Source organism: Alnus glutinosa, chromosome 14 (genome assembly GCF_958979055.1).
Source record: "Alnus glutinosa chromosome 14, dhAlnGlut1.1, whole genome shotgun sequence".
NCBI classification, from domain to species: domain Eukaryota; kingdom Viridiplantae; phylum Streptophyta; class Magnoliopsida; order Fagales; family Betulaceae; genus Alnus; species Alnus glutinosa.
The window spans coordinates 15,618,391-15,635,152 of record NC_084899.1 but is presented as its reverse complement, the minus strand read 5'-3'; the positions used below and the strand labels follow the sequence as shown (position 1 = coordinate 15,635,152).

The 16,762-nt window shown below is 40.1% G+C and overlaps 1 protein-coding gene across 2 annotated transcripts in view; it reads right to left on the bottom strand.

Moving 5' to 3' along the window:
* Positions 1-16,762, bottom strand: part of LOC133857026 (AUGMIN subunit 3) — a 45,009-nt gene that overhangs the window by 26,933 nt on the left and 1,314 nt on the right. The window contains exons 4-9 of one of the 2 annotated variants that reach the window (XM_062292122.1): positions 13,415-13,610; positions 12,346-12,406; positions 11,608-11,711; positions 11,400-11,481; positions 11,081-11,135; positions 4,875-5,006 (exon numbers count right to left, since the gene is read on the bottom strand). In XM_062292122.1, coding sequence (XP_062148106.1) covers positions 4,875-5,006; positions 11,081-11,135; positions 11,400-11,481; positions 11,608-11,711; positions 12,346-12,406; positions 13,415-13,610 — 630 coding nt within the window. Of the gene's footprint in view, positions 1-4,874; positions 5,007-11,080; positions 11,136-11,399; positions 11,482-11,607; positions 11,712-12,339; positions 12,407-13,414; positions 13,611-16,762 lie in introns of both variants that reach the window. The other variant, XM_062292121.1, reaches the window with a different exon arrangement.

Genomic DNA, 16,762 nt, shown 5'->3' with positions numbered 1-16,762 from the left:
TTTTTGGGATGAGGCGTGTCAAACACCATGTTACCTCATCAATTGCCTCCCAACTCCAACTCTACAACATATTTCACCATTTCAGAAACTCTTTGGTAAGCCACCTGACTACTCCTTAAAAAAATTTGGGTGTCAGTGCTTCCCAAATCTCAGGCCTTACAATACCAATAAGTTTGAATTTCGCTCAAAAGCCTGCATTTTCATGGGTTACAGCTCTCATCACAAGGGGTATAGGTGCTTTCATCTTGAGACTGAAAAATTTTTGTGTCACGTGATGTTGTCTTCCACGAGTCAATTTTTCCTTTCTCCATCTCAACCTCCAATGGCATGTCTCAATCAGCCAATTCATCCACTCAAATCAAGCCTTCCTTGGTCTCCACAACAGCCCCTATTTCTGTGTCTTTCCAGCCCCGTGTCCGTGTCTCTCCTAGAACCCGTGGCTCCTCACTTTCCACTTTACCTATGGCTGATCCTATTGTGAATATAGACCCTCATGTTTCTCCATTATCTGACACAATTGCAGGAAAGTCTAACTCCCTTGTAGGCTCCTCTACATCTACTGCCCCTATTTCTGTGTCTTTCCAGCCCCGTGTCCGTGTCTCTCCTAGAACCCGTGGCTCCTCACTTTCCACTTTACCTATTGCTGATCCTATTGTGAATATAGACCCTCATGTTTCTCCATTATCTGACACAATTGCAGGAAAGTCTAACTCCCTTGCAGGCTCCTCTACATCTACTACCGGGTCATTTATAGGTGAGGACCACTCTATTGAGCCAGCACATCCAAGGACTCATCACATGGTTACTCGGGTACAGAACAATATCATTAAGCCACGTCAACTCTACGATGGGATTATTCAGCATCCCATTGCCCGGGCCTTACTCACAGTACAAGATGGTGCTCTGGCCAAACCTATTTGTTTCTCCAATGCTATCAACATTCCAGAATGGCGGACTGCGATGCAGACAAAATTCAATGCTCTCCTCCACAACAAAACTTGGTCTCTTATCTCTCCCACTACTGCCAAGAATGTAGTCGGCTATAAATGGGTATTCAAACTGAAACGCAAGGCAAACGAAATTATAGAGCGCCACAAAGCACGCCTAGTTGCCAAGGGCTACCAACACCAAGCTAGTCTTGACTTTGGAGAAACGTTCAGTCCCGTTGTGAAGCCAACAACTATCAGAACAGTTTTGTCCATAGCTTACTCTGCAGGATGGGTTATGAAGCAAATTGATATTCAAAATGTTTTTCTTCACGGTTTTGTCTGAAGAAGTTTATATGCATCAGCCTCCTGGGTTTGCACATCCATCTATGTCACACCACATATGCAAACTCCACAAAGCACTTTATGGTTTAAAGCAAGCTCCTAAAGCATGGTTCTCCCGACTCAGTACCAAGTTAATTGACCTTGGTTTTATTGGATCCAAAGCTGATACATCTTTGTTTACTTATACATCTTTCATCTTCATTATCTACATGTGTTATTCTTGTGCTTTGAAGCTGTTTCAGGTTTAAAGATTAATTTGGCTAAGTCAATTATGGTTCCTATAGGTTATGTGGATAATAGGGGATGAATTGGCTCGCATCTTGGGATGTGGAGTTTCCTCTTTACCTTCAAAGTATCTCGGTCTTCCGTTGGGGGCTCCTTTTAAGACTAAGTCCATTTGGGATGATGTAGTTGGTAAGATTGAGAGGCGGCTGGCTAGTTGGAAGCAGTTGTATCTGTCTAAGGGTGGTAGAGTTACCCTTAAAAGAGCACTCTCTCCAATCTTCCTACATACTTCCTTTCTCTTTTCCCTATTCCCTCCTGTGTGGCTAATCTTATAGAGAAGTTTCATCGAGACTTCTTGTGGAGAGTTGTAGGTGAAGAATTCAAATATCACATGGTTAGTTGGTCCAAGGTTTGCTCCCCTATTTCAGAAGGTGGTTTGGGCATCCGGAATTTGAGGATCTTTAATAAAGCTCTTTTAGGGAAGTGGTTGTGGCGTTATGCGCATGAGAGAGAGGGTTGGTGGAAATCTATTGTGGATGCAAAGTACGGTTCTTCTTGGGCTGGTTGGTGTTCCTTAGACCCCCTAGGTCTCACGGAGTGGGACTTTGGAAGAACATTAGGAAGGGGTGGAGTTTGTTTTGTAGCCATACCAGACTTATTTTGGGAAATGGGTCCAGGATCAGATTTTGGGATGATGTGTGGTGTGGAGAGATGCTCCTCAAGGAAGCTTTCCCCGTTTTGTATGACGTAGCTCGTGACAAGGATGCGCTCGTTGCAACTCATTTGGTGTTGGAGAACGGGTCCTATCAGTGGGATGTTAGCTTCTTTCAAGCGGCCCACGACTAAGAGGTGAACGTCTTGTTCTTCACCTTATTGTACTCTACCAGAGTGGATTGTAAAGGGGAAGACCAGCTTTGGTGGTCTCCTTCTCATAAAGGGAAGTTTGATGTTAGATCTTTCTATAAGGCACTTGCTTGCAAAGAGGCACTTCACTTCCCCTGGAAAAGCATTTGGCGGCCAAAGTTCTCTTGAAAGTGGCTTTCTTCGCTTGGGCGGCAATGCTAGGAAAGATCCTTACCTTGGACAATCTCAGACAGAGGCATGTCATTGTGATTGATAGATGTTGTATGTGCAAAATGAATGGGGAGTCTGTGGACCACCTTCCCCATTGCGAGGTCGCACGGGCTCTATAAAATGCCATCTTCAGTCGCTTCAATCTATCTTGGGTTATGCCTTTTCGGGTGGTAGATTTATTCGCTTGCTTGTGGACGAGTGGTCGCTCTCAGAGTGCGGTTGTGTGGAAGATGATTCCTTGTTACCTTTTGTGGTACTTGTGGAGGGAACATAACGATAGACAGTTCAAGGACAAAATAAGAACCATTGAGGAGCTCATTTCCTTTTTCTTTTACTCTTTGTTCTCTTGGACGGCTGCGTTCCTCGCCCCTTTAGTGATTAGTTTTAATGATTTCCTTGTATTGTTTTATTCTTCTTCTTAGCCGCCTATCTTGTATACTCCATGTGTACTTGATTGCGCTTTGCATTTTTTAATGATATTACTCTTATCAAAAAAAAAAAATTATGTCGATGACATTATAATTACAACCTCTATTCCCTCTACTATTGATGAACTTCTCCATCAGTTTAAGTTGGAATTTGTTGTGAAGGAACTTTGGGATCTCAACTACTTTCTTTGTGTCGAAGTTCTCCACATGAAATCTGGACTCCTCCTTTCCCAGCGTCGTTATATTCTAGATATGCTGAAAAGAACAAATATGTTGGAGGCCAAACCTATTTCTTCCCCTATGTCCACATCTCACACACTCTCGGCATTTGTTGGTGATCCAAAGGAAGATCCGTCACTATTTCGTAGCACATTGGGCTCTCTTTAGTATCTCTCTCTCACACGTCCAGATTTAGCATTTGCAGTCAACCGGGTTTTTCAATTTATGCATCGTCCAACAAAGGTACACTGGCAAGCTGTTAAACGAATTCTAAGGTATCTCAAGCACACTGTCACTCATGATCTCCTTCTCACACACATTATTTCTTCCCAACTTGAGGCCTTTTCTGATGCTGATTCGACGAGATGTCCAGATGATCGCAAATCCACCGGTGCTTACTATGTTTTTCTTGGGTCGAATCTCGTCTCTTGGAGCTCAAGAAAACAACCTACTGTCTCTAGATCCAGTACTGAAGCGAAATACAAGTCTATTGCAAACACTGTTGCTGAGCTCCTGTGGATTCAAGCTCTACTTCGTGACCTTCGTATTCATCTTCATTCTCCACCGAAGCTGTGGTGTGATAATATAGGTGCTACGTATCTCTCGATTAACCCGGTTTTTCATGCAAGAAAGAAGCATGTGGCAATTGATTTCCACTTTGTTCGTGATCGTGTAGCAGATAAGTCTCTTCAGGTTCTTTTCATTCCCAATAAAGATCAGCTTGCCGACGTGTTGACCAAACCAATTGTCTCCACCAAATTTAAAGATTTTTGTTACAAGCTCCACGTGTGATCTCCCCGTTGACCTTGCGGGAGCGTGTTAAAGCAAATAAACCATAAGTGATGTTTATCAAGTGTTAGTGTTTACCATGGTTTGTGTTTATCAAGTGTCTGGCATAGAGTTTATGTTGAATCATAGCTCTATTCCTAATAGTATGTAAAGACCATAACGTATGTAAATCCTATCAGCTATCACGGCTGTAGAGTTCCATAAGATTGTTGTCACCTTGACAGCAACGGTTGTAGAGTTCTTCTCCTATGAGGACTATACTTGTAATTTCCTATATATATCAATGTAAACCACGTTCAGTGGTAAGAAAGAAAAAAAAGTTTTTTCCACAGAGAGTTTCAAATTCTATTACTCAAGACTTGCATGCTTTGGTTTGATGAAAAATAGAGATGGGAAAAGTTACAATACAAACCTGGCATTTACTCCTCCCGAGTATCTAAGGACATGACAAGTTAGACCTAAAAATGTAATGTATAGTTTTGGCACTCTTTTACTTGATATTCTAAGCGGAAAACATATGCCTCCAAGTCATGCACTTGACCTAATAAGGGATAGGAATCTTCAGGTTCTAATTGATTCTTGTTTGGAAGGCCAAGTCTAAAATGATGAGGGGACTAAATTAGTACGTTTAGCTTCGCGATGTTTACATTATGACTTGAAAAGTAAAATACAAAACTTGTACCTAATAGCATCTTCATTCATATATTTTACCCCAATCTTTTGGGTGAGAGAAGGGGGGTTAACTTTTTCCATGCATATTACCTAGGCTCTAGACATGGATCTTACGAAGTGATTTGCAAACTAAAAGTTAAAAGCCAAACATCTAAAATAGCATAATAATTTGACAAGTAAATTGTGGAACACGTACCTAAGAGAATGAAGATCAAGATGAATGTGAGCTTCATCTGATGATATTTGAGTTTTAAGTGCTGTTAGAATCGCTTGCTGTTTAGCATTCTCAACTTGGGCCTCTACCCACTGTCTTTCACTTGTTCCAAATCTGTCACAACATTGAACAGCCAATAAAACTAGAAATTAGACAATCATCACAAAATCCCCAAAGTAGCCCAAAAAAATAACACGAGAGGTGCAAATTGCAACCATGTCACATCCAAGATTGTGAATGTGCTTGTGCATGTCATCATCAATGTGTGTTACTATCACCCACATCCATAACGCACGAGAGTTAGGGGAGGCATACGAGGAAGATGATAGATTAGAAAACTACAACTTGTAAAACTCAAGCCTCGTGTAACACAAGCACTGCAGCCACTTTACAGTTAACTAACAAAGAAGCTTCTTGACAGTAGTGAATCATAAAATGTAAAAACCATTTTAAGAACTGCTCTACTTCTAGTTTCTTCTTAACGCTTAAAGCGCATCAAGTATGATTTCCCTTGTCCAAATAAAAAGTTGGAAATGTATTCCTGTGCAATTAGAAACTCCTCCAATATACAATTACCACTAGTACACGCCGGTGCTTCTACTTCCGATGTGCAGTCGAAGTCGTTAGGTCTGGGTTCTGCCACTTCGAAGTCCGAGGTGAGACCAGGATTCTCTGGTCGGGTTTATCAGTGTCGGAAATTACGAAAACATCATTCTTCGGCTGTTTGGAGAGTTAAGCAGGGACAGACCAAACCGGATGCGGGAACGAGTCAGAGCAGAGAGAAGGTTGCGGTTTCTTCGATGATTGGGGAAGAGGACACCTCTCCGGTGTCCGAGGAGATGTTGTGTGGTGGGGAAGGAGAGCCGAAAGTCTTGCAGTTAGCTAATAGACTGTCGAAGGAGATAGCAGTCTCTTATCATGGGTTGGATTCAGATGGCTCTCGTCAGACTGGGTTGGGCTCAATTGAAGCTAGAGAGTCCACCGATTTAGGGGAGAAGGGCTCTGTCGTTGGAAAAGGAGATAGTTTGGCTTTGTCGGAAGAGGGTGGAGGTTTATTGTTGGTGCCTCAGGTTTCTAGTTCGCAGTTGTGTGCTGGAATGGGTAGTTCTGGGTTCGGTGGAGATTTAGTGGATCAGAGGCAGGAAGAAGGCAGTCTTGAGCTGGTGATTTTTTCCTCGAAAGAAGGTAAAGTGGGTATTGAATCAGAAGCAACTTCAGTGGGACCTCAAGTGGAGATATGCCGCTGGGAAGGAACAGGAGACAAAATGGAGACTGGGTCTACCTTTAAAGGCGTGGTGGCTGAGGAGGGAGCTCATCTAGAACGTTCTTTGAATCTGCTAGAGCATTTTCCTGAAGGCCTCTTGCTTTAAGATAAGATAAGGAATGGTAAGGGGAAGTTAGAGAGTTATGAGCTGATGGTTATTACTCCACTGGCAGTGGAAGGTGATGACAGGCAAAGGGTGTCGCCTAGGTGGTTGGTGGAAAGAATCAAGAGGTTTTATCCAATTATTGGTATGTCGTGTGGTCACTTCAAGGACAAATTATTGGCTTTGTTTGAGGAGATTGAAGTGGCCAGAGAACTCCTTTGGCAGAACCTAAGACTAATTATTTGCCTTCACAAGGGGAGAAAGGGCAGAGGGAATTAAATAGGTTGGCTTGGTCTATAAACTATGAGAAGAAAGGGGCTCATTCTGTTAGAGGCAGGCACAAGGGTAGGGGTCCATCTCGCTTATATGACGCCTAAAATATTAATGTGGAACGTTAGAGGGCTTAATGCGATTGAGAAAAGATTGGAGATTAGAGGGCTTCTAAGGGATTGGAAGGCGGATATTGTTTGCTTGGTAGAGACAAAGATGGCAGTTATCTCAAGGGAGGTGGTGCGAAGTTTATGGGGTTGCTTTCATGTTGATTGGTGCTACTTAGGTGCCAATGGAGCGTCGGGTGGGATTTTGTTAATGTGGGATAGAAGGGTGGTGGAGAAAGTGGAGGAATGTATAGGTAGATACACTGTTGCTTGTTCTTTGCGCAACACTGGAGATAACGTAGTTTGGGCTTTTGGGGGGGTTTATGGTCCGAATGATGACAGGGAGAGGAGGGATTTGTGGGCTGAATTAGCTGGATTGATGAGTTGGTGGGAGATGCCTTGGTGTATTGGGGGAGATTTTAATGTGGTTCGTTTTCCTAGTGAGAGATCTAGTGGTGCTGGCTACTCTGCAGCTATGGAAGAGTTTTCAGACTTTATATTCATGCATAATTTGGTGGACCTACCCCTTGAAGACGGCCAGTTTACTTGGTCTAATAATCAGGAAGATCAAATATGGTCTAGAATCGATACATTCTTAGTTTCTCCGGAGTGGGAGGAACGCTTTCCTGAAGTGTCACAGAGGAGATTGACAAGACTTCTCTCCGATCATATTCCTTTGTTATTGGATTGTGGGACATCAAGAGGGGGAAACAGGTATTTTAAGTTTGAAAACATGTGGCTGAAATACGAGGGTTTTGTTGAGCAGGTTAAAAAGTGGTGGATGTCTTATGAGTTTTCTGGTTTGCCAAGTTTCATTTTGGCTAATAAATTGAAGGCTTTGAAGTCTGATTTGAAGAAATGGAATGAAGAAGTGTTTGGTGATATAGGGAAGAAGAATAAAGAATTATTGGAAGGTATTCGAGAGCTGGAGTTAATTGAAGAATGTCGTTGCCTAGAGGAGGACGAAAAAGTTCGAAAGGTAGATATGTCGAGAGAGCTGGAGAAGACTCTTCTTTTTGAGGAAATGAGCTGGAGGCAAAAATCTAGAGCTTTGTGGCTGAAGGAGGGGGACAAGAACACAAAAATTTTTCACAGGGTGGCCAACTCACATCGTAAATTCAATCAAGTGGATTCTTTGAGTATTAATGGTATAATTTCCAAGAATCCTGCGGAGATTAAGGAGCATTTAGTTCAATATTACAACAATTTTTACTTCGAGAATTGTTCTTGGCGGCCTGGGGTGGAGGGCCTATCTTTTTTATCCATTGATGCAGATGAGAGCATTTGGCTAGAAAGAGCGTTTGAGGAGAAGGAGGTGGTGCGGGATGTTGTCAGGGATTTGAATGGAGATAAGGCGCCGGGTCCTGACGGATTCACTTTGGCTTTCTTTCAGAAGTGCTGGGATTTTTTAAAAACTGACATTATGGATTTTTTGCAAAATTTCATGCTCGAGGCTAGTTTGAAAAGAGTTTGAATGCTACTTTTATCTCTTTGATTAGTAAGAAGACTGGTGCCATGGACGTAAGAGATTTTCGCCCTATTAGTTTGGTTGGAGGGATTTACAAGATTATTTCTAAGGTCCTTGCGAACAGATTCAAATCAGTTTTAGGCAAGATTATCTCCAACACTCAGAATGCGTTTATTGGTGGTTGACAAATATTAAACTCTGTGCTTATTGCAAATGAATGTGTGGATAGTCATATTCGATCGAGGGACCCAGGACTCCTGTGTAAGCTAGACTTGGAGAAGGCATATGATCATGTGAACTGGGACTTCTTGCTTTATTTGTTGCAGAGATGTGGATTGGGGGGAAAATGGAGGGATTGGATACGTTTTTGTATATCTACAGTGAGATTTTCTATTCTTGTAAATGGAACCCCGTCAGGTTTTTTAGTAGTACTCGTGGTTTGCGACAAGGAGATCCTCTTTCTCCTTTGTTGTTTGTGATGGTTATGGAGGCTTTGAGTCGGATGCTGACTGCCGCATTGGATCAAGGTAATTTGACAGGATTTTCAGTGGGTTCCAAGGATTCTGAGGCCTTAGTTGTGAATCACCTTCTGTTTGTTGATGACACTTTGATCTTTTGTGGTGCTCAAGAAGAACAAATTCGACATCTGAGATGTATTTTCTTATGCTTTGAGGCAGCTTCTGGTTTGATAATTAACTTAGGAAAATCAGAAATTGTTCCAATTGGTGAAGCAGAGGATGTCGAAAGGTTGGCTAATCTTCTTGGATGTCGGGTTGCATCTTTGCCTATGACTTACCTGGGTCTGCCTTTGGGTGCCTCTTACAAGTCCACTTCTATTTGGAACGGCGTTATTGAAAAAATGGAAAGGAGGTTGGCGGGATGGAAGCGAATGTATTTGTCGAAGGGTGCCCGGTTGACTCTTATTAATAGTACGCTCTCCAATGTCCCTACATATTACTTATCTTTGTTTCCTATTCCAGTGAAGGTAGCCAATCGTCTTGATAAAATTCAAAAGGATTTTATTTGGGGTGGCATTGGTGACGAGTCCAAATTTCATCTAGTGAATTGGAACAAGATTTGTACTCCTTTGCATGCAAGTGGGTTGGGAGCTCACAATTCCATCCAGTTCAATTGAGCACTCTTGGGTAAGTGGTTGTGGAGATATGGTAGGGAGAGAGACGCTTTATGGCGTTTGGTGATTGATGCCAAATTTGAGAGTCTAAAGGGTGGGTGGTGCTTGAAAGAGGTGTCGAGTTCTTTTGGAGTGGGTGTTGGAAGCATATTAGGAGGGGGTGGGAGAAGTTTCGCAATTTTGTTTGTTTTGAAGTGGGGAATAGAGCAAATATTAGTTTTTGGCATGATCAGTGGTGTGGGGATAGATCATTGAAGCAATGTTTTCCAACTCTTTTTAGTATAGTGAGGAACAAAGATGCGATGGTAGCGGATAATTTGGTTGTCCATAATGGTGTAATTCAGTGGAATGTTCTTTTTATGCGACAAATCCAAGATTGGGAGATGGATTTGGTCCTTTCTTTCTTCGATCGACTTTACTCTATTTCAGCTCGACATGGAGAGGATGACAGGTTAGTGTGGAATCCCTCTAAAAAATGTTTATTTGAGGTAAGATCCTTCTATGAAGAGCTTATTAGGAAAGATGCCTACCTTTTCCTTCTTTTCCCTGGAAGAATATATGGCGTGTTAAGGCTCCAACAAGGGTGACTTTCTTCGTTTGGTCAGCTGCTTTGGGCAAAATATTGACGCATGATAACTTACGTAAGAGGAATGTTATAGTGATTGAGTGGTGTTGCTTGTGTAAGAAGAGTGGGAAGTCTATTGATCATTTGTTGCTTCACTGCAAAATCTCCCGAGATCTTTGGAGCTACATTCTTATTTTATTTGAGGTAGAGTGGGTTATGCCACGAACGGTGTTGGAGTTGTTGAATAGTTGGGAGGCGGCGATTGGGTGTGGTCGTGCTAAAGAAGCTTGGCGGTTAGCTCATTTGTGCTTATTGTGGTGTATTTGGAGGGAGCGGAATGTGCGGCTATTTGAAGATATAGAGACATCTACGGTGGAGCTTCAGAAGCGGTTGTTCAATACGTTATATATTTGGATAGCGTCCCATCATAGTTTGAGGGTTTTTAATTATGTAGACTTTTTAAAATTATTCTCTGTTCGTCCCTTTTATGAGTTCTCTTGTATACTTCTCATGTATAAGGGTTGCGCCCCTCTACGCTATTTTTATAAATTGCAATTACTTATCAAAAAAAAAATTACACATAATACTCCCAAATTGACATCCCTTTTGCAGTTACACCTCCAAACTTTAAAAAGTGACACATGACCCTTTCAAAGCACCACTTCATTGCAAGTTTCTAGAATTAAAATGGAAAAAAATGGAACACGTGACACATATGTGCTAACGTTTAATTTAAAATGCCCAAATTACCCCTAAAAAAATGGGAAGCTAAAGGGATTGTTGAACCACCCTTCAAGGTTGAGCTATTCTTGGGGTAGCTAAATCAACCGTCAAGGCTGAGGGGACAATTCAGCCGCCCCCAAAAGCATGAAGGGGAGGCCTAACCACCCCCCTCAATGTTGTGGAGATGGTTCAGCCACCCCCCCAAAACTGATAAGGGGGTGGGTGAACCATCCCCTCAACTTCCCACTTTTTTTCTCTCTTTTTTTTCCTTTTTTTAAATTTTTAGGGATAATTTGGGGCATTTCAAGTCAAAAATTAGCATGTGCACATCACGTTGTGCTATTTCCATCCATTTTAACGCCAAAAGCTAATGGAGTATGTAACTTGCAACGAAGTGGTAGTTTGAGAGGCTAAGTGTCACTTTTTAAAGTTTACAGGTGTTAGTTCAAAAGGAGTGAATTTTTTTTTTTTTTTGGGTAGGTGTAGTTTCCCTAAGAAATATAACATATAATGGGAAAAAGAAAAAGAATAACTTATTTGGATACAAAAAACATACATAGAACGAAGCCGCTGCAATTCAGATACACGTTGATGTTGGGATTTTTCCACATCTGTTGCATTGTTAAAAATAAAAAATAAAAAAAAAGGGTTATGTAAGTGTACAGTAGATAGTAACCTAACATATTTAATGTCAAATTAAAAATTTGTATTTATGCAAAAGTATCAAGAAAAATGAACCCAAGTCAAGCCAATTGAGATATACAATGATGATAGGATTTCTCAAAAGGCTCAAAAAAGGAAAGAGAAAAAAACCAAGAAAGAAAAACTGCAAATCTAAAAACACAAGAGCCATAGAAGCAACAGGGAAGAAATACCTTTTACAATGATATTTGAAATGTCATCAAGACTCACCCAAGAGCATTTGGATTTCCCCTCAGCAACTAATCGGAAAGGACCCTAATTATGTGATCATAATAAGGTTATCAATAATTTTGAGATAGAAATTCTATGACTGGACAATAATGTAACATAAAAAATATTACACTAAGTGCAGACAAACACAACAAAACCCAGCACACATACCGTGTCCAATTGCTTAGCAAACCACTGATTTAGCTCCTTTATACAGGATGAATCTCCCAGCAAGTATGGATGAAAGTCAGAGTATGCTAAATAGATGCCATCCTCTGCAAGTTAATAGTGCTATAGTATCATCATGTAAAGTAGGACGAAATTGTTAGGGGGAAAAGTGCTTATAAACCTTTCTAATCGAGCATGAATCAGCACCAAAATCTTGAAATTCTTATACATATTTTTGAAAAACCAACATTTACAAAGCCCAAACATTGATCAAGTTTCATTGTAGAGAACCTAGAACAGAACAATATTTGGACCTTATGCGGATTCGGTCAAGATGAAAAATGTGCAGCTAAAACCAACTAGGGCATGAACTGTAATAAGTTTGAAACCCCAAACAACAAAACCAACCTCAACCAACCCACCTAACCCATTAGCTAAAAAGTATAATATCAAGTCCGTAAAAGGAAAAGAAGAAGAAAAAAAATTAAAGTAATGTTTGGGCTGAATTAGATGATGAGCCCCAAACCCGAAACCCAAATATCATCAAGTAACCTTTTTATTAAAAAAAAAAAAAAATAGTCAATAAACTCATTAGATTTAATATCAGAGAATATCAATAAAAAAATTCACAACTTTGACGGAGAAAAATGAAAATAAAAGAGAATTAAACAATGAAGTACTTCCAAAATTTTCAATTGGCCATGAAAGTAAGAGTACAAGTGATAAAAACGATACCATCACCAGAATGATAATGAGCCAACTCCTGTGCTGTAGCAGTGATCCTTCCAAGAACTGCGTTCATCTAAGTCACAATTAAAGAATTCCAAAAACTTCTGAAATGGTCAACCATCAACATATATTGAGAGCAGTTGTTCTCTCTTTAAAAGAAACAACAACCAGTTTCAACCACATAAAGCAAAGACATGAAATGTAACTATGACATTGTGATTTTTCTAAACAAAGCATTCCTCTACCATGCTACAGGAAAAGAAAAATAAAATATACAGAAAAACTAAATGAATATAACACGAAAACGATATATTAAAAAAATATTTTAATCGCAGCAATCATGAAAAGAAAGAACATCTATCAGCAAATCACCACATTACTTTTTATTAGTATTAAAAAGAGGATCACTTATACAATCTTCCACAGCTAATTTCTTCTAAGATTTCATTTACTCAACCATCTGTTGACAATACATCTGCCCCTTGAAACCAAGGGCTTCAGTATTTTGTAGTAAATCTAACAACAAAGACCAACCATTTTGGGATGAAGAATACTTTCCATTGGGTTTTAACAGTTATGGCTTTCTATGTTTCACTCCCAGGTACCAAAACACGCCATATTTTTCAAAAAAGTCACCTCAAATTTGTTATTGAAGGAATAAGCTTGTAAACAATGCTTGGAGGTGCTATACTTATATAATTTCACAAGATCCCATGTAAATTTTTGTGCATTAATTAATACTGGAACGTCCATATATATATCAGCTTAGTTTTAAGACCAGAGCTATCATATCATGCATATGAAGTTAGCTTTGAGATTACAGCTGACTTATACATAAATGTATGCCATCTTGAAGTTTTTCACTGCAAATAATTGGATAATGCACTTATTCAATAATCATAGCCTACAAAATGCACAAAATGCATGGACACCATTTTTAAATTGTATGCTTTCCAGCCTCGTCAAAAAACTGAAAAATTCATCCCTGTTAAGGAATGGTTAGATTTGTACAGTATATATCAAAATTATCTTAAAGTGGATGAGTTTAATATATACGTTTGAATTATCATAGCATACGCACCTGTAAATTTCTTGCTGAAAGACTATCATCTATTAACGTCAGGTGTCCATTGACATTAGATGTTGCAGCAACTCGTGCCCGTCTCCCTTGGATCAAAGCTGAAGCTTGGCCACTGAGCATATCAAATTGAGACTGCAGATTCTTAAGCTCTCTCTGCAGCTCTAAAGCTTCAGCTTTATTTGCCAAAGTTGCATCCCTAAAGATAAAAAAACAAAAAATGAACTTCACAAAATTTGAAAAAATAAATCCATCAGAACTGGAAGCTGACTACCAGAATTCCATCGCCACCAACCAAAATAAGCATATCTTCAAATAGATACCAGTAAGAGCACAGCAAACAAATTCATCTTCGTGAGCCAAATATAAAGGATTAGTCACAAGTTAATAAAAAAAGCCATTACCATGGTCCCACCTTATTGGTATTCTGGGAGGGGTGGCTTGGACACGGTCTTACCCTTAATGTCAGTTTTTTTTGCATAAAGTGGCCGCATATAATGTTTCTTGTCATAATGAACATAACACTATGTTCAATTAAAAATAACGTGAAAACAAAATGCAAACTAAAAAGATAATCGCTGAATTCAGCATCAAATTATAATTAAGAGACCTATCATACATCCTAATTCTGAACATATGTGTCCCCAGAAAAACAATTTGCAACCTGCACGCCACAAGCATAGCATTTAAGTGCCAAAGCATCCATGCATAAAACAAATATAAAACAGTACATAATTTCATGATGCTAAGAAATATGAAGGTCAAAATCAGAATTCACATGACTAAAAGAGGCCCTGCTCAGGCAACTTTTGTCCCACAAGAATATAATATCACAAGGATGAGTACATGATAATCCAAAAAGTTGACTAAATCATGAGGATGAATGCACCGATAATATAGAAAAGACATATATCTATAAAGTATGCTACTAGCATAGAAGTAATACGAGAGATATATGTATAAGGCATGCACTACTCCCAAAGTGCTAAAATTGTTTTGGAGCCACCTCATCAATAGCCCATTATATCATACAAAAGAATATGAAGAAACTAAGAGAACTCAATGAAGTCAGGAAAGGTAGTCCTAGATTAAATTTATAGATTCCTTCACACAACAAACACATAAACAAATGAATTTTTTTTTTTACCAGTGAATACATTGCCCGTGTAGAATGAACCTGTAATGACCCAAAGAAAAACGATAGTCACATCTACACTATCACCCCAAAAGGACTAGTCAATTTGGAGCTTTCCTAAAATCCCTTATAAAGCCTAGTTTTACCTAGTAATTAGGCAATGTAGGACTTAGCACTCATGACTATCTTTATAAATCATCCACTCTACATAGACTATTCATCATCTTTCCAATGTGGGATAGTGTGTTACAAACTCCCCCCCTTATACCCCTAACGTCATTAATGATGGCTTAACATGCCCTCACAAAGCAATAGCATAGCTGGAACGCCTTTGAGGTGGTAATCCATCTTCCTTCCTCGCAGGTTGAAAGCTCTACTTTTGAGTTTTAGTTGGGAGAGGCTGTTGTTTGGGATATTGGGTCCCTGGCCCAGCTCCAAACTATCCCCCAGGCTTGTGTTTGTATTCTCTGGAAGTGAGGGGTTCGGCCCAGTGCCTTGCCCACTAGTTGAACCATGCTCTGTTAAATTCGTACCAATCCTAACATCTTAGGAGCTTGTCTATGATTTGCTTTGGGAGACTCGTCTGAGACCTAGACCTTTTGAGCTTTGGACTCACCCCGGCAATCTCAACAATTTGCTGCCTCATATACTCCCCCCATACAAGAGGTTTCTTATCCTCTTTAAGAATATATCTACAAATGGAAGCCCAATCCCTATGAAATCTCACATCGATTGCTCCTCCTTCCCAACAAGCAAGGGTCGAGCGCGAAAGCCGTCAAGGCCACGTCATACGGTGCTCCAATACCACATAACCTGGCATTACTAGATGACTTTGATACCATTCGTAATGACCCAAGGATAAACGCTAGCCATATATGTGCTATCACCCCAAAGGGACTAGTCAATTTGGAACTTCCATAGAATCTCTTATAAAATCCAGTTTCACCTAGTAACTAGACAATGTGGGACTTAGCACTCGTGACTATCTTTATAAACCACCCACTCTATGTGGGTTATTCATCATCTTCCTAATGTGGGACAGGGGTGTTGTTACAAACTCCTCCCCTTGAACCCTTGACGTGCTCATCAGGGCCACGTCATGCAATGTTCTAGTACCACATGGCCTGGCTTTACTAGGTGGCTCTGATATCACTTGTAATGACCCAGGAAAAAATGTTAGCTACATTTGCACTATCACCCCAAAAGAACTAGTCAATTTAGAGCTTCTTTAGAATTCCTTATAAAGCTCAGTTTCACCTAGTAACTAGGCAATGTGGGACTTAACACTCGTGACTATCTTTATAAACCACCCACTCTATGTGGGCTATTCCTCATCTTCCTAATGTGGGACAGGGGTGTTGTTACAAACTCCTTCCCTTGAACCCTTGACGTGCTCGTCAGGGCCACGTCATGCAATGTTCTAGTACCACATGGCATGACTTTACTAGGTGGCTCTGATATCACTTGTAATGACCCAGGGAAAAACGATAACTACATTTGCACTATCACCCCAAAAGAACTAGTCAATTTAGAGCTTCCTTAGAATTCCTTATAAAGCTCAGTTTCACCTAGTAACTAGGCAATGTGGGACTTAGCACTCGTGACTATCTTTATAAACCACCAACTCTATACGCGCTATTCCTCATCTTCCTAATGTGGGACAGCTGCGTTACATAACCCGTGAACCTAACTCTACATCCTTGTTTATAGGGGAGAAGTCATTTCGTCAAAAGACCATTGACATAACAAAGAGATGATGCTAAAAGAGAAATGTTAGTCTAATGAACCAATGAGCTTTAGCTCAAATGGTACTTTCTCCCTTTGTAGCAAGGTGAAGGGTGAGGTCGTGGGTTCACGTCCCACCAAGTGGATGCGCAACTTACCAATCAAAAAGAAAAAGAAAAAAAGGGTTAGTCTAATGCACTTGATAATGTCTCTTCTCCTCAATTGTAATTCTTTAGGGGCTCCTTAGTACGCTTCCTGTATACATTGGTCTCCTTTTATTCATAAAACTAAGTTCTATCATGGCGTAAATTTACTTAAACTTCCCTACAATTAAACCCCATTCTGATACTGGCCAAGTTCAGAAGGTTGAACTCAAAACTTATCCAATGACGAGTTGATTCTATATTTATGTAACTCAAGGAAGTGACTGCACTTGTAAGATCGAAAACTCACCCAAACTGAAACCTTGAATTTAAGGAAACACCTAGACT